This window comes from Nipponia nippon, unplaced genomic scaffold (genome assembly GCF_047370975.1).
Source record: "Nipponia nippon isolate SJK-2023a ecotype South Korea unplaced genomic scaffold, ASM4737097v1 scaffold_6, whole genome shotgun sequence".
Classification (NCBI taxonomy): domain Eukaryota; kingdom Metazoa; phylum Chordata; class Aves; order Pelecaniformes; family Threskiornithidae; genus Nipponia; species Nipponia nippon.
Genome location: NW_028262380.1, coordinates 47,005,370 through 47,023,430, shown reverse-complemented (window position 1 = coordinate 47,023,430; position 18,061 = coordinate 47,005,370). Strand labels below are relative to the sequence as shown.

The following is an 18,061-nucleotide window of genomic DNA, read 5'->3' as shown; positions in this document are numbered from 1 at the left end:
CGAGCGCGTGTGAGGGCAGGGCCGGGCGGCGGGCGCGCTCAGGCAGCGGGAGCACAGCGGCGCCGCCGCCACCGGCACGCGGCCACCCCCCCCATCCCCGTTATTTCCGGAGCCGGGACGAGGACCGGAGCGGCGGCAGCGCGGGCAACGGCTTCCTCGGCTCCTGCCGCCCGCCCAGGGCTTATTTTCGATCCGTTCCTCCCGTGGTTGGCTTGCTCCCGCCGGCCGCTCGCCCGGCGCGCAGAGGATCTAATTTGCTGACGAGCGCGCTCCGCGGAGGAGGAGGAGGAGGAGGAGGAGGAAGAAAGGCCTGTTTCCGTGGCTTTGTGGATGCTCTACTTTTCCTGGAAATGCAAAAGATTATGCATATTTCTGTCTTCCTGGCGCCTGTGTTGTGGGGACTCATCTGGGGGGTCAATTCCAACAGCATACAGATCGGTAGGTGCCCGCGAGCCGGGGGACCTCGCGCTCCTCCCGCCGGAGCGCCCGCTCCCTCGCGCCGGCCGGTGCCGCTCGGGCATTCCTGTCATGTCGCCGGCAGCCCAGCCCCGCCGCGGCACCCGCCGGGCGCCTGGCCGGTCCCCTCCGGCGGCCGCGGCCAGCGCCTCCCCCGTCCCCTCGCCTTTCCCCCGAGCCGCGCCGCCCGTCCCGCCGCGCCCCCCAGGCTCCGCCGCGGCGGCCCGCAACGGGACGGACCCGCAGCCGGCCTCTCTCCGGCAGCGGTGGCCGAGCCGCCGGAGCCCTCCGGCACCCCGGCAGGCGGGAAGGGACGCGGCCCCGGCGCCGCTCTGCCCGCGCCGGGGGCCCGCCTGATCCGTGCGTGCCTGTGTGTGTTTCCCTGCAGGGGGGCTGTTCCCGAGGGGCGCCGATCAGGAGTACAGCGCGTTTCGGGTAGGGATGGTTCAGTTTTCCACCTCGGAGTTCAGGCTGACTCCCCACATCGACAACCTGGAGGTGGCCAACAGCTTCGCCGTCACCAACGCCTGTGAGTAGCGGACGCCGCCAGCCGGCTGTGGCGGCGGGGGCGGGGCGCCGGTGTGGGGTGCCGGTGTGTGCCGGTGTGGTGTGGTGTGGTGTGGTGTGGCGGGGGGGGCGCTGCCCCGCCGCCGCCCAGCCGGTGCGGGAGCGCCCGGGCCCGGCCCCGGCCCCGAGGAAGCGGGGCGCGGGGTCTCCCCGCGCCGCCCCAGCCCTCGCGGGGGTTTAGCAGGGTTCCCGCCGCCCCCGCCCGGCGGCTCTCCCCGCGCGTTACATAAGGCTGCGCGGCCGCCCGCAGCGCTCCCCCACCGCCCGGGGGCCGCCCGCGGGCTCTGCCGCGGCGGCGGAGCCTTCCCGGTAACCGGCGGGGGACCCCCCCGACAGCAGTCGAGCGGGCGCGGAGCGGGCGGCTGCGATCAGCCATTTTACGCCGCGCCGCGCTCCATCTCGCCGCCCCGGGAGCCCCCCGCCCGGCGGGCTCGTGGCCTCCCCCTCCGCCTCGCCGGGAGCTGCGGCGAGCCCTCGCCCGGCGGCGGGCTGCGCGGGCGGCCGCGGGGCTCTGGCCTGGCTCCGCCCCCGGCGAGGCCGGGCCGGGCCGCACGCGTGCCGCGGCGCGCGGGGCACACGCGTTGCTCGGGCCGGCGATGGGGAAGGCGGGGCGGTGCAGCGCCGCGGTCCCAGCGCGAAGAGAGGAGCCCTGGGGCGGGGGGGGTCCCGCAGCGCTGCTCCCCGCCGCTCGGTGGCTGCCCCCCGGCTGCAGTCTGAGCCCGCGGAGCGGCGCGGCTGGCGGGGGAGGGCCGGCCGGCCGTGCCATAGAGGGGCCGCTGCAGCGAGGGGCTGCGGGCGCTGCCCGTGTGGGTGGTGAAAGCTGTGAGCGTCAGGCTGCCGGTCCCAGAGCGAGGAGGGGTGTCCGCCTCCCCCCGCCGCCCGGCCTGACGTGCCCGTGGCAAGCGAAACCGGGGGCCGGCAGGGAGGAGGGGGCTCGCTCTTGTGCCATGCTGGCCGCTCCCACCGAGCCACGGCTCATCGGCCACCCAGTGCTGCGCTCCCCGAGGCGCTTCCCCATCCCTCCTGGGGGCAAGCCGTAAGGGACGCTGTGTCTGGAGGTTAGCTATCAGTGAGAGCAATTTCCCTCCATTGGCGACCTTTTTTTTTCCTTCCATGATTTAGCTACGTTATGGTAGGTGCCGTGGTGCTGAAGGGGGGCGTCTCAGCACAGACGCAGGTGTAGGGGGTGCAAGAGTTCAGCCCAAAGAGCTTTCAGTGGCATGTGTGAGGATAGGAGGGTATAGCATGCACACCTGAAGTCGAAAAAGGTCAGAGCACGTAACCAGCCACAGTAAGGCTACTTTGCTAATCTTTGCAAACTGTTTGGGGAGTTCTTGCTTTCTTAGGTAATGAGGGTTTCCAGCAACCAGAACTGCATGTGGTTAATATGTGCAGTATATATTACTGGGACTGTCAGTGAAGTAAGGGGTTGTGTAGCAGTCTAGATGGCATTCTGCATAAATGTGACGGGTCTTTCTGTGTTTCTCAATTCTCTGAAGTCAGCGAAATCCTGAAAATCATTTGTATAAAATGCCCAATTTTTTTTTTTTCCTACTAGTAGTATAGACATGTATAGCCACCTGGTCTTTGTGAAAGTAAAGGATTCATGTTCTTCTCCAATCCCATCAAGTTTTTTATCTGGGTTTGTGTGCATGCATCAGCCTTTTTGTTGAGCTTAGCTGTCTTCCTTGGAGAACTCTTGTAATACTCAGATGACATGTGTAGGCTGTAGACTGCAGTGATGGACTTTGAGACTTCCAGCAGAAGGGAGACGCTCTCCACGTTTCGGGTTTCCCTTTCTCTGAACATTGTCCAAGTCTTCTATTTTTAAGCAGTTTGAAGAGCACCGAATTGAAGACATGAACATGTTTTCTCTTTTTCATCACCTCAAGTCAGCCTTTAGTGAAGTTATCTTGTCAATTGGATTTAATTGACTAGTGAAGCATAGGCTAAAAATATGCATAGTATTTCCTTGATTACCTTCCAAGGAAGGTTTGATTGCAGAGCAAGGAATTCTGAAGACAAGTGTTTGCCATATATGAAGCAGAATTTAGCAGTTGATCACAGAGCATTGCATGCACAAATGGTTAAGGAGGATCCATCTTTTTTCTGTCCCCGTTATGCTTGTTCTCATTTGAAAGATTGAAAAATCTGCAGGTTGGTTTTTTTTCAGAATAGTGTACAAAGAACCTGTGTCCAAAGCCAGCACTATCAAGAGTTAAACAATGCAAGTGTAAAAGAAGGTCACAGAAATGTAGGATAGCATGGAACTGAAAATGCTTCAGTATTTACCCAGGTATTTCACTCCAGCAAGGTGATCTTCCTTCACAGGAATGTAGTGGCACGTTTATACCGTAATAGAAATAATGACCTTTTTCTGCCCTAAGAATAACAATTTTCTGAAATGGACCACCGAAATATTTCAGCTTTTGATTTAAAACTCCCAAGCCAGCCTGGTCTCGGGCTGCAGAAACTCTGGGCGATGGTGTGGGGGAGGCAGCTCTCAGCCCTGTGGTGCAGGGGGGTGGCAGCCGGACCCACCCCACCACCCGGCAGCGGGTGGCCGCCTGGGGCCCATTGCCCTGCTGGGGTTCTGCCTGCCCGCCTGCCTGGCTCCCGCCACTTGGTAACCAAAGGGAAACTGGGGCATGCAACTCCATCCACTTTGAAAACAAACAAACAAAAAAAAACCCCACTGCAAAACTATTCAAAGGAATCTTCAAACATATTATCAGCATTTGCTCAGAGGTCATTGATGGGGCAAACATTTTTTAGAGGAATGAGTTGTATTCCTGGTACTACTTTTAAATTAGGTTTCTAAACTCCCAGAAAGAGGAGACGGTGGTCATGTACCACTGAGGGATGTTTGAAACAGTGTAAGACTACTCAGTCATTTAAAGGTGACCAGAAGACATGTGTAGTAGAGGAGGAATGGAGACTCTGTGAGCCTTAACTCACGTAGTATATCCATAACAAACAGTCACTTGTTGGACTGTTGCAAGTCTTGTGCAAAGCTGTGTTGACAGGTCATTAGGTGTAGCTGTTGGAATCTAATGGCAGTTTGACACCTCGCAGGTCAGTGTCACTAGGAGGCTTAATGGTTTTGATTGAGAGATGGTGCAGTCTTTCTTCAGACTGATGGCACAATTAAGGGAAATGTTCACTGCCATGGCTACTGTTACATCCTTCACGAGAAATGGGATAGACTTAACCCTCTTTGAGAACTCTTGGTGATCCAGATGATTACAGTCTAGCTGGTAAAGGCAAATGTTAACAAAGTGGTTCACTCTAACAGAACCTCTTCGGCTTTTAACAGCTGGGGCATTGCAGGTAATACATAGGGTGGAATTGGAAGGTATCCAGACCACTGGACTTTATTGTCCTTCAGCACAGTGTCATTGAGTCTAGTCTAAATGGAGAAGTGCTGACCATCAGTGACATCAGATTTTTTTCTTCAAAACAAGAAAAGAGGAAACTGGTGAAGATGAAATCCTTTCCTCTTAAATCCACCAGCCGAAACAGGGATAGTTGTGTTACGTACTCACATATTTTTTCACTGAAAGGATATTGGAGTCACCTAAAGAGAGGTTTCCTATGGAGTACTATAAAACCTCCATAACTGTAACAAGTTTTTCACGTAGTAGTTTCAGCACAGAGGTAATATATGCATGATCCTGGATGTTTAATCCTGCTGGCTCAAGAGCCAGTGTTGAGCTCTTCTGTTTTAAATCAAGTCTTACAGCTCTGCAGGGATCACTGCACCATGACATTATGACAAGGGGATGCTGATTCGTGCATAAACCTTAGATCCTTTCATTATATCTTTAACCAGCAGCTTTGAAAACCTATGAATATCTAGCATGTTGCAACTTGGGAGTCACGGCAAAGGTCTTCCCAGACATTTTGGAATATAATGCTGTAGATTGCATTCTTAAAGAAATAGCATTCAGCATACTGCTGGCAAAATGATTAAAGAATAAGCAAAAAAAATATATCCTGTAGTAGTGAAGATGCGAGAAATTTAGATGTGTTTATTTGAATTAAAATTAGTGTGGACCAAGCCCAAATATGTTTCACAATAAATGATTAGAACTGATTTTGAAGGAAAGGAGGAATTTATTAAATGCTTGCATTTCAGTTCATTTGTATTCCTGGTCCTTCTCATTTCCTTTTCACTATAAAATATTTATTGGGCTCAGTGAGCAGATGTGAAATAGGTTCTGTGCCCCCTTGTAATTAAAATGGACAAGATCAGATGGGTTTCTATAGTAAAATGATACAATAAAACCAGGATGTAGCCTACAATAGGACCTCTTGTGCTTTTGCTGGTCTCAAAATATTCCTTCCCTCAAAATCAAGCTCTGTAGCAAACTTTAAATGTTCTTCTACTCCTGAGAGTTATTCGTAAAGAAACCTGGGGTATTTATTGTGTGACAGCGCTGTCCCTGCTGTGCATCTTTGCTCCTGCCTCACAGAGCATTTTCACACAGCCGTGTTCCAGAATGTGGGCAGATACAAATACGACAGTTTTGGCTTGGCTACTTGACTTTTCAGGTTTTCATTATGTGATTACTGCATTAACTTTGTCCATATATCTGAAATAAAAATTCAGTTTTGAATCTAGTATGAATACATATTTTGCTCTTACAGAGCTTAAAGTGAGTTATATTTAATAGCAGTTTGTGAGTTAGCATATCAATCAAGCCTTAAATGCACTGATCAAGCTCCTAAATCAACCAATATTATCAGTCAATCTCTTCTATATATTCATATGTTTATATATGCTTTTATTTATATTTAAGATATGAAAATGTGGTAACTTTTTTCTATTTATGCTAATAAAAGCTTTAATTTACACCGACTTTGATAGGACTATTGACTGCACATAGCTGGAGATGTACTTAACTCCTTGCATACGTAAGACTTAGTGTACTACCAGTGTGTGTTACACACCCTGAACCAAGGGCCGATTTCTTTAGTTCTTTTATCAAGCTTCTCATGATTAAAATATTTTTGAGAGTTAAGGCATGTTTAACAGATAATTCTTTTTGAACAGTTGATTATTACTAGGGAAGGATGTAATAACTGGGAACATCTTATTAGTTTGAAAATGCATTAAACAGGTAAAGACTATTCTATTACCAGTAAGTAGAAAATTAAGATGATCAGCATAATTAATTTATCAGGCATCTTCTGTGAAAACATGATAAAGTTGTAAAAAAATATTTGCTCAAGGAAAATATAATTTTAAATTAATAATTCTCTACTATGTGCCAGTAGGACTAATTTTTAGGAAACTAAAAAGAGGAAATAACCCACGGTAAACATAAACGTGTGTATATATGTATGTGTGTATATAAATGTACATACTCATGTACTTATATAGTGAGCAATAGTTTATTTTGAATGTCACATAAATAAAAAGCAGGTTAAAACCTACAATCCATTTTCTGAAGAAGATTATCTCAGAGCTTTTGCTAGTAAGATAATTTATCACTTTAAGTCAGTGTTTTCACCGCTGTGAATCAAGTGCATAAATTACTGATTTTTTATATTGAAGGTTCATGCCCATATTCTCGAACCAATGTCACTAAGACTGAAGCCAAGGAATGTCAGGTCAGACTGAAAATAATACTGAAAAGATAACTGAATAGGTAAAAAAATTAGTTGTATATATCAAACTCTCTATAGATGTATATGTGAATGGGCTTCTCATATGACAACTGGAAGTTTCATTTCTGAAATGAACAAGGTTTTTCCATTATTTCATAACTGATCATTGCATTTGTCAGAACATGAATACAGTAGCATTTGCTTTTAGAAGACTGTGGACAAGGGATTAATTCCTTTTGCCATACAGATGTCTGAAAAAGTATAGGGCAAAAGCCTGCATGTTTTTATACAAAATATGTAGGTTTGTGGAGCATCATTATTATTTTGTTTTGAAACCTTAATGGTTTCCTTTAATAAGTTCATTAAAAAAATCTGCATTGACAAATAGATATTAGGTATAACCTTGTTAAAACTGAAGAAGGGCTTTGATTTAAATGAAAAAGTCCTTCCAATAATGAATTCCTTATGGATAAACAATAAGGAGTGAATAAAAGCATCAGACAAACATGATGAATGCATATTGTAAAACAGATGAACAGTAAGGAGTAAAAGCAGGTTTTAAATAACCACATGTTGAACAAATTCATATTGCACCTTCTAAAATCAATAACTGTGCTTAAAATACTGCTATTGTATTTGTTTGCGTGCACTTACAGAGTGGTATAGATGTATTTTGAAATACTATTTACTTTTCTTTATCTATCTGTATCTAGGCCCACCATAGAACATTTTTGATTTTCTAATGCAACATTGCTGTCCCCCCCCTTATCTTAACAATTATTCCATACCAGATCTTCGATATTTTTTTTTTTCATTGTTTTAAGAAAGGTTCTCAAATCAGGCAGTTTATGGAGAGAGAACCATTTTCTCCCTAAAGTTCCCATTTGGGAAATTAATATAGCAAGTTAACATTTCTGTCCTGAATTTGATTTAATGTACAGATACTTAATGCATTTACCTATGGCTAGTCGCTTTATGAGAGTGCAAAAAATTTTTTCAAGAAAAAGATACTCGTTATGATTCTTCAAGGAGGCGTGGTTCAGCCCCAGCTACTACTGTCTCCCACCACCTGCTCCCAAACCTGACTCAGAGAAATTAATAGGATTTTTTTGAGAGTTGAAGTGTTACATGCAGTTCAACTAAAGGTGATGGAATCAAGCACCAGAAATGTCTTATTTCAACTCTAATCTACTATTTTATTTGATATCAGAGGAAGGATATTCAGGTCTGTATTCATCAACTTAGATCAGTGTGTGATTGCTTTGTATGCTTGGGGTGCTGGGTCTGTAACTGAATTACCAGTCACTTCAGCTAGTCCATGAATGACTTACTGGGCTTTATTGCACATGGAAATAGTATCTTCATTACTTAACTACGGAAGGTAAATGTGGTTGCATTTCATTGTTGAAAAGAAAGAGTACTTTTCCATTTGTGTTTTAAAATGGACATATTTTTTCCAAATGATTCTTAAAATGAACAAGAGTAGAACAGAATTCTGTAAAATGTTCGTGTTGGCCCTGACTCGTAAATGCATACTCACACAACTGGTAGAAGAGTTTCAAAGCTCAATAATGGACAGTGGCTAGTTATATGAAATATTCAAAATAGATGTATGAACACGTGCTTGCTATGCTATCCCAGCTATTCAGTTTAATCTCAATTTCAGGTAGTTAATATTGCGTTGATTTGATGCTGCAATTTTTCAGGGTGCTGTGGTTAAGGCTCTCATAGCACTGTAATTTATTCTCAGTATAAATGTGTTTAAAAGTTTAAAAACATGACTTGGGGTGGAAAAGATGCCTCTGCTTATTCCAAATGGCATGAACTGACTTTCTTTCACACACTTTGAAAATTACAAATAACAGATTCTTTCTAAACACTTGGTATGACAGATAATTTAAACAGCAATCTGTTAGGTAATGTGGAGATTTTCTCATCATCTCTGCAGAGAAGACTGCTTTCAGAGGTCATGTCAGCAACAGGGCTGGAGAGCTCAGCACAACAGTTTTGCAACTGCTTGGCAGCCTGGAGAAAGGATTTGTTTTATTTTCTTCCGGTTTCTGCCTTTTATGAATGTGTTTGGTAGTTGTGGTAGTGTATAGATTCTGGTCTATATCCATGAAATGAAAAGGCTAGTGTGGTTTACCATCCTAAGTAAAGTGGATCGAAAATATTTGAATGTGTTGCATTCCCTTGTATATGTGTAAACTATCTCAGAATGTCTGCCAATATATGCTAGTGAAATAGACTGTACAGCTCTGAGCAAGTCAGAGTAATTTGTTCAATAATCCCGTAACTCTTTGAAATTGAGGATGTTGAGGGTTAGCTTGCTCAAAATGTTCCTTCTTGATACTAGTTATGAGTTGGTTTTGACAAAATGTCTTCCAAGCCAAAATGCTGATTTTTTTTTTTGCTGTTTTTCCCTCATACAAATGTAGCAAATTCCATAATGCTTTAATACTACAGTCTCAGAGGGGGTTCCTGGTACTGATGTGGGATCCTGCAAGCAGCAGAACTGTCCTGTGTGATTGTGCCTTGTGCAGATGTACTGACATCAGGGAGTTCATTCCAGGTGTAATACTTGAAAAACAGGGTAGATAATTTGCATGGCTAGGGCATATGAAGCTCATACTTACATAAGCTCCAGCAATGTTACTTATAGCAGAAGCAGGATTGATCCACACCAGAACTACAGCGAATGGTTAGGAGAATCATCCAGGATGTAACCCAGTTGTTTCCTGTCTTGCCCATGTCAGGCAGAGGACCTGAATTTAACCCTTTGTCTTTCACTTCCCAGTTGAATGCCCTTAGTGCTGTGCCATTTTTGTTTTGACGTCCGTTTCCCTCTCTGTCTGTCACTCTGGTACATTTTTCCTGCCTCGATTAATTTTTGGTGAAAAAAATCTCAGTAATCTTAGTTTTGTCCTGATGCAGGAAGAGGGAAAAGTAACTTTTAGGTTTTGGGAGCAGGAAGACAATTTCTTGCCCTGTGTTCTTATTATGATAAAGCATAGGAAAAAAATGACAACGTTAGGAAAATTCAGTTATATTAATTTAAATAATTGCTCAATTAACAAATACTAATTGGCCAGATTTATACACAGCTTTAAACTTCTGAAGCCATTTTAAATGAACACCTGGAAACATAATCATATGATTTTATTATATTTGAAGACTAGATGGATTTGAGGGATCAGGAAGTAGATGAGAATGAGTCGCTATACATCACAAAGTGCAGTATAAGTGTGGTTTTAATTTCATTCACAGCCTTGCATCTGCCCCATTTTGAGGTGCTTTCATTTGGTGAGAGTGGATCATGCTGAAGTTCTGAAAAGTCATGACTGAAAAGTCATTCAGTCCTTTTACTGACTAATCGGATTAGCTCATGTATTCAGCAATTTGATCCCGTAGTCTGGGACTCCAGAGTAATAAGGCCAGGCTATTTTTGCTCAGTCAAATAAATGGTCAAGCTTCTACTGATCGTAGTAGGAACAAAAAAGGATCCAAAATTCATATTTCTTTTTCTGTATGAGTGTGGGAGACTGATCTAATTTTTTTGTATATGGAAAGAGGCAGGGATTAAACAATTCCCAAAAAGTGCTAAAATGTTTGAGCATCTGTTGGACCTAATATTTTTTTCTAAACTTTATGGTACATGCTCATATATGACCCTTTTTTTTTTTTTTAAGTATCACACACATTTCTTAAGTGCTTTGTCAGGATTCAGTATGGAAAGCTTAGAAAAATTATTAGACCATTTCAATTCAGTATGAATATGTAGATAGAACTGTTAGCTTAGCTAAAAAAGGAAAGGTTTGGTCTGTGCTTGTGTAGGTGAAGAGGAAAAACATAATGCTTGCTCCCTTCCTTTGTTTGCATTTGATCATGGATGGTATTCTTTGGTAAAATCTTTGCATAAATTTGAAATTTTCATTTTTTCTTAACTCCTTTTTCACTTGTAGGAAAATGCATTTTGGCTTGACTTTATAGAACTCAGTAGTGTACTTTCACTATAGCAGTAAGCAAGAATCTGTGAGCTGCAAATATTGACTTTTTAGCAAGTGAAGCACTTAAGGTTTCTTTGAGCTTACCTCTTGACTTCTATTTCGATGTGATAAAAAGAGAATAGATTCTTCAATGTCTCCGTTTGTGGAGGCACTTTAAATTCACTTGCAATTAGTACACCTGAAGACCTAGTTTGTGATACTTATGCTATCCTGTGTGACCTCAAGGTGCAGCTTCAGAAAATGTGAATGTCCTGTAAATCCTGTAGCACATCTGGCAGCCTATGGGGATGCCTCAGATACTCCAGTGTCTAAAATAGCGCTTGGTACATCTACTGAGTAGCCTGAATAGTTTCCTGAGTTTCATGAGAAAAGAGCATGTCTGTAAACACCCAAACAACTTTTAGGAACTCTTACATTTTTGTAGACTGTTAAGTACTGTTGCAGTTAGTTGGTGTTTGTAGTGGAAGGCATGGATCATATTAAGTCATGACTTAGTAATTCCAAATAAATACATACTTTCAAGGATGCTATGTGCCTATTCCAACATGTTGAAGAGCCTCCGGTATTACTAGATTTAGCTTTGTCCTTCTGGAGATGCAAAAAATGGTTCACTTCACTTCAGGATTTTTGTTTTCCTTTCAGTATGGAACTGTTTCTGGCTTCCTTTTGGACCCGTCAATACAGTGGGTCAGTCAGTGGTGCGACTCCTAGCATTACTTTCCATTTTCTGGTATGCAGAATTGTGATTTCCTGTGCCTGTGTTTCTGTCTTTATCTTGCAGTCTAGGAGCTTGCAGTGTTCAATTTTTGCAGTATTTCATTGTTACATGACATCTTGAGATGTATATGTTGCAGCATGTAGAAGCCATTTTCCAAACTAAGTATCAACTGCCTTAAAAACTAGATGTATTAGGAAAAAAGTTCACTTGGTGTGTTTCCTCTCTTCATATAGGTGATATATTTCAACAATGTAGATTTAATTCTGGAGTTTATTTTCTTTTTTTTTTTTCTGGTTCTGTTCTCATAGTGCTTAAAACGGTTCTCCAAAACAAGTGTTGCTACTACTGAGTTATTAAAAAGACTGTGAAAGTAATTGTGCTAATTATTTAATTTTGACACATTAGTGGTTCTGTAGCAAGACATTTGTGCCTTTAAAATTAAGTGTCTTATTTACTAAATGTAATTTGAAACTTTCTGAGGAAGCTAGTGGTGTTTGCAGAAACATGGTTAACCTAGTCATATCATCACAGATTGCTTCCCAACTGTGAGCTTAATTTTGTGCTCTGCAATTTAACTATCTTTGCTTTTGGTCTGATTTTTTTTTTTTCCCTCTTTCTGTAAGAAAAATTCTGAGTTTCTTCTGTAGGCTTCCTTTTCCTCCTTTCATCTCTGCCTACCCGCTACGTATACCCAAAGTATCTGTTTTAGGAACCATCTCATTAGAATCGTTGTCTGCTTTCCAGGTACAAGAAGTAAGTTCTTTGTTAAGAACTCCTTGCTCAGTGACTGATTTTGTTTAGGATACAGATCCGTTGGGTGATAGTGACATTAGTGATGGATGTAAAGTGGGGTTTTTTGTTTGCTTGTTTTTTGTTTTCCTGAATGCTTTCTGTTATAGAACTCAAGAGATCTCATCCTGTTCCAAAGCAGCTTCCTAAATGTGTATGACAGACCAAAGGAGAGACTGTATAACTTGACAAGCCAGGAAGAAGTATACCTCACTGTCGATATGCTGTAGGAGAGTTTTGAGGAAATAAAATCTCATGCAGTTCAGACCTGTCCTATCCGTCCTTCCAGACTTTTAAGCCAAGGGCAGACACGGACAGTGCAGTTTAGGTCTCTTCTGGTATTTCTGGGAATTCCTTGTTCTGTAACCCTTGGTATCTTTATATACTTGCTGTGAGACCTTCCTAGCTGTGGTGACATCTCCAAGTCACTTCCATAAAGTAGGCCAATACAGGCCAGTCCCCAAAGTGATTTGGAAACTACGATGCGTAACACTGTCATGTGTACAAACTGGGAACTTACAAGAGTCCAGGAATGGCACAAGGCTGGAGGCATCTGTGTTACCGAAACTCAGTGGTGAGAATTAGATGCCTTACAATGAAATTAGCAAAGTTAGCACCTAATGGGAAAGACATTAAGTCAGCCTAAATGACAGAAAGCTGCTATTTAGAAGCTTCTAACTGAAACTGTTAAACTAAAACTGTTCCTCTCCCTTCTTGGGTGGCTGACCGCAGCTCTGGGCAAAGGAAGTGGGATTAATGGCCAGAAGCTACTTTCTCCACTACAACGGATTTAAATGCTCTGGTTGTATGGTGCTCTGGATGCCGTGCAGATCTTTCACCCTTTGGTTGGAATAGCCCAATGGTGTAGAAAGAAGTGAGAGAGCCTGGGAGCTCAGAGGATGGTAGAGAAGAGGAGCTGACTTTTTGCCTTATCTTTATGGAACACAGTTGGGGCCAGGGCGAGAGGGATATTTTTTTTTACACGTGAAAAGAGAAGCAGTTATACGGTCAGGTCTCCTTTTCTCTGGGATATACTAACCTCAAGGTTTCTTGTTAGATTGAAGTTCTTCATCTTAATTTGCACTAGTAGGCCTGGATTTTTGAACCTGGTATTATAAAAGAAAATATGTCTTTTGGTCTCCCTTAAGGAGGGATTGCAGTATGTTTTTTTGAATGAGTTCATTATTATCCTGGAGTTACAGTTTGTAATCTATGCTTTATATTTTAGGTGGTAAAAGTTAACGCTGTTTGTATTTTAAGCTGCACTGGCCATGAGCAACATGTACTTGCTCTTCCCATGGGTCTAGTCGGTTCATGGTTTCTAGATTAAATTCAGGGTAGGGAGTTTAATCTGTAGAGTTCTGTATGTGTTTAGTTCTGGCTATGTGGATAGAAATTTCTTCTTGTTTAGCTGTTACAGCAGCTAGTTTCATGGACACTTAAGCTAATAGGCACTAGATTTAAAGATTAGGATGCTGTTGACAGGATGTTTTCTATGAAGGATGCTCAACTTTGTATGTGCTTTTCATGATCTGTCAGATGATCTGTTTCATCCAAAGTATTTGCTGAAGGAACTGATTGGAAAATGAGAAGAGGAATTATTTTTAGGAATGATATTTTCCTTTTGGTCATCAGATAAAATAAGATTAGCTTGTTTATTTCTGTATAATCTTCATGCAGAGAATGATTAATTCATATCATGCTCCGTTTCTATGAAAGGGAAAGTAGGAGATAGCAATAAAGCACTCAGTTTTGTTTTTTTTTTTTTTTTCTCTCCCTTTTTCTGGATTGCTGAGCACAAAGAATGGAAGTTCCATTTAGGGTAAAGTGCATAAGGAAAATGTGTTCCTATCACCCTTTAGAGGCACATAATATATGCTATATACTATGCTGATTTTTCATTTCCTGTGTTGAAACAGGAAGCAAAATTTCAAGGAAAAACAAGCTTACAAACAAATAAAACAGTCTTGTCAAGATCTGGATTATTCATACATAGCATGAAAAGTGAACAATTTAAACCTGGAAGTCAGAATAATAGCATGAATAACTGTAGTGATATGCTGTTGAATAGCAAATGAGTGCATCAAGAGAAAAATTAACAGAACAGCCTTGTTCTAGTGTGCCTGTACCTTTTTACAGGCAATGAAATAACAGTGATCACAAAATCTTATGCAGCCCTCAGGAATAAGTTTACTAGATTTTTCTTCAAAATCTCCATTCAGTTGATGTAACTCACTCTGACAGCTACTATAGGGCTGAATCCTGAAAGGTTCAGGGTACTTAGCATGCCAGCAACAGTTATCTGGGATTGCAAAAGCTCAGCAGAGCTGTGATTCACAGGATTTGTGCTAGCCTTCCCCATGCATTTGATTACAGTTCATCCCATTTTAGCTCACCCATGTGATTATGAAAAACAAAATATAGGGAAAACGTTCAGAGTTTTAAATTAAGAATAAACATTACAGAGAGTTCACATATGGGTGAATTAAATGGTGTATTTTCTATTACTAAATTACTATGGCTGATGACAGGTAGAGGCTGTAATTCTAATCCTGTGATGATATCAGCTGGGTACCTGTGCACACTACCATTATTTCTTTTTTGTGTGTCTGGATTTCCTTCCCACGCAGAAGGGTGTTTTTGAAAGGGACAGTCAGTGCTCTGTGAGCCCTCCAAATGTCGGCAAGAACTCTTGCCCAGCCTGGAGGTGCTCCTGGGTCTGCTGTCCACAGGTAGTCACAGTTGAGCAGAACACCCAGTCCTCATTAAAATCATGCCATTTGCTTAGGTAGCAATCCTACCAGCTCTTAATGGTTTATTTGGAATATACCAACTGATTGGCCTAAATAAACTATAATTAGTGAAAAAATACAGGAATTCTGGCAATTTTCAAGATGGATGTTCCTTTGAACAATTGGTTGTTCTTCAATACAAATGTTCTTCTGGAGATTGTTTAAAAACATAACTTAATCAAGAGAAATCTTGTTGAAGAGAATAGGCTAGAGTGAAGGTCTACATATGCACCTCTCTCTGTCTTCAAAATTATTCCTTCTCAGATTCATTATCTTTTGATCTTAAGTCATATATCTCCTCTCGTAGTGAATGTCATGGAAGTTTTCTTTTTTGAGAAACAGTTAATTGTAATCACATCTAGTTGTAATTCATTGTAAGCTGCAGTTACATTTTTAAAAGGAATAATTTCAATTAAATCATCAGCATTGTGGTTGAGTTTTGTGATAAAATGGCAGGTAGCAGTTATTGATTCCTCTAAAAATGTAACGCCTTGATGGTATTTCTTTCAATATTCTAAAATCTTTTCACAAACTCTTTGACAACAACTTAAGCAAACCAAAATGCCACTCTTCAGAAAATATGCATGTGCTCCATCTTGCGGTGATGGTAATCGACCACTGCTTAAGATTCAGGCAACACATAGAATGGTTGTTCACGCTTTGTGCATAGTCTAGAAAATGTGTACAAGTAGGATTTTTTTTTTTTCCCAATGACAATTGAAGCTTGTGATGTAGTGGTTTGTTTTTTCTTTAATTTCTAATTTCATGTTCTGAAACTTGGAAGATTATGCTCATATAGCAGAAGCTTAACCTGCTGTCTGTTGTTTTGTAACTGAAAGACTAAAAACTAGATTGTAGCATTGGAGAAGAGAGCTCTTCCCCTCCCTAGCGTGACCTTAGAATTGCTTCTAGTAGGCAAAGGTTGCAAGTGGTTGGGTCATAAAAGTAGAGACGTGTCAGTTTAAAAAATCAATAAATGTGCATGTATAGTGTGAAGGGATTGAGGAGATGTATTATAACTCTTAACGTTGTATGTCTGGAGTACTCCAAAATAAAAGTTATTTTTAAAAGTGTAAGAATAAGACAAACAATTAAACTTGAAAATATTTATGAAGTCATTTTTTCAATGGCATATAAAAAAATGTGTGTTATAAAAGAATACGTGGTAGTGATTAAACAATTCATAGTGGCTGGATGTGGTACAAAGTTTTCATGAGTAATCATTTAGGATTATCTGATTAGTGGGAGTGATTTCACCTTTAAATAAACTTTCTAACTACTTATTGTGCAACTTGCAAGTAGTCTTCTCTGACTGCAGGTAATGTCTTATAACGTGCTATCATCTAGTGGGCTTGTATCCTTAGTTACTCTAGCTGTACCAGCACTACAGGTTTTGATCTACGCCAGTTAGCTGCAGCCAATGTCCAGGCGTGGTTTAGAGAAAGTGCGGGCCAGGACATGTTTGCGGTAGGCAGTCTGGAGGTGGCCACCTTGTTTTTAAGGGAAGAGTGGTTGGTTGTTTGGATGCGAGTTGCCCAGCCAGTGGCAGTGGGGATGGAGAATGTGTAGGGGCTCATCGTGTTTGCTGTATCACTATTGTATTCACTACTTCGGGACATCAGGAATTCGCCTGGCATATCATAGGTGACTTCAAATCCTCCTTCCTGCTTTATCTCCTGCTCTTGTGATTTTGCATATCCCCCTTCTAAAATAGATGATGTCAGAAGTACATCGTAGGCAGGAGTGAATGGGGGCATGTGTCAGGAGTGCATCACTTTGGAACTCTGCATAGCAGAACGAGAGGAGCAGGCCTTGTCAGCATGGCACAATTACAGACAGACTTGAGTTCACACCAGTGTTCCAGATTTCCTGCCATCCACTCCAGGAACTATGAATACAGAGAGGTTTCTGAAGTGTCTCTTTTACCATTCTCCATGTGTGACTTGGCCTTTGCTCTGGAATATTTGATAGTAGGAACCAATATGCTCCTACATGCATGTTTTCAGTAATGAAGAAAATTACTTTTCTTGTGCAAAAGAAGATACTTACAAAACACAAAGCAAATTTAATTGACGTCTTTACATTTAGCTTAATAGAAATCTCCAGAGAAAGGCATAACATTGCTTTCCTAGTAACATACTAAAATCTTGTTTCTGATTGCAATATTCTGTGTTTTCACGTTGCGTTAATTCTCAGTTTTGCTAATTTCTAAATAAATTCAGTAAAATGAAGAGAAAAAAAAAAAGAAGTTGCTATGCTATCAAGAAAATGCCATACACTTTTCTGACAAAAGATTCTGAATGTACTGTGATGTATCCTTCAGGGAAACTGGCTGCAGTTTTTCCTGTGCTTTTCTGGAATTCTTATTAATATTAACTTCTGGCAATGCATTACAGTGGCATTACAAACCCCAGAGCCTGTTTTGGATGCTCATGCTGCCAAGTTCAATCCGTGTACAAGTTATAGACATGATACTTTTTCTAGGAGAAAAATACATTGCTATTTTGAGAGCACTCCTCCGTTGTTTGCTTTGCTGTGTTTTACCATTAACAGAAGTGAAATGTTTGATATAAGAAATTGATTGTTTTACTGGGTCTAATTTAGTCCTGAATGTGAACAGCAGTGTTTGCATTATTCTGGAGTTCTGTTTTAACTGTCACAGTGGTGTGTAATTCTAGTCTGGGATTTGATATTTCCCCTCAAGAAGAAAAATAAATTGGACTGAAGAGTGGCTTTTTGATACCAAGCTGCAGTTTGAGGGCTTTCTAGTATCAGCCAGTCCTTTTACAATAATACTTGGTAGGTTTCAAGGCCTTGCAATTCTCTGAAGACAGACCCTTTTTTTCAAACTCCAGGCTAGTGTTCCACTAGGCTTTAAAAATTAACTGATTTTTGAAGTGGACTTGTCTTCAAGCCTTAGCGATTCTGTGGGGGGTTGGCAGGTTTTTTTTGGGTTAGGTTTTTTTGTGTGTGCTTTTGGGGTGCTTTTTAGTGAATTTTTTTCCTTTAAAATTATTTACTGAAAGACTTAGTTCACCTTATGCTCAAGTTGAACAAAATATATATGCTCTAGAATAAAATGTATGGTCTAAATATTAATCCTTGGGGAAGAACAAGGG

The 18,061-nt window shown here is 42.0% G+C and overlaps 1 protein-coding gene across 3 annotated transcripts in view; it reads left to right on the top strand.

Moving 5' to 3' along the window:
- The first annotated feature begins 201 nt into the window (after nucleotides 1-201).
- Nucleotides 202-18,061, top strand: part of GRIA2 (glutamate ionotropic receptor AMPA type subunit 2) — a 95,781-nt gene continuing 77,921 nt past the window's right edge. For all 3 annotated transcript variants that reach the window (XM_087735591.1, XM_087735592.1, XM_087735593.1), the window contains exons 1-2: nucleotides 202-438; nucleotides 845-985. In XM_087735591.1, the coding sequence (XP_087591717.1) occupies nucleotides 351-438; nucleotides 845-985 (229 nt within the window). In that variant the 5' untranslated portion in view covers nucleotides 202-350. The remainder of the gene's footprint in view (nucleotides 439-844; nucleotides 986-18,061) is intronic.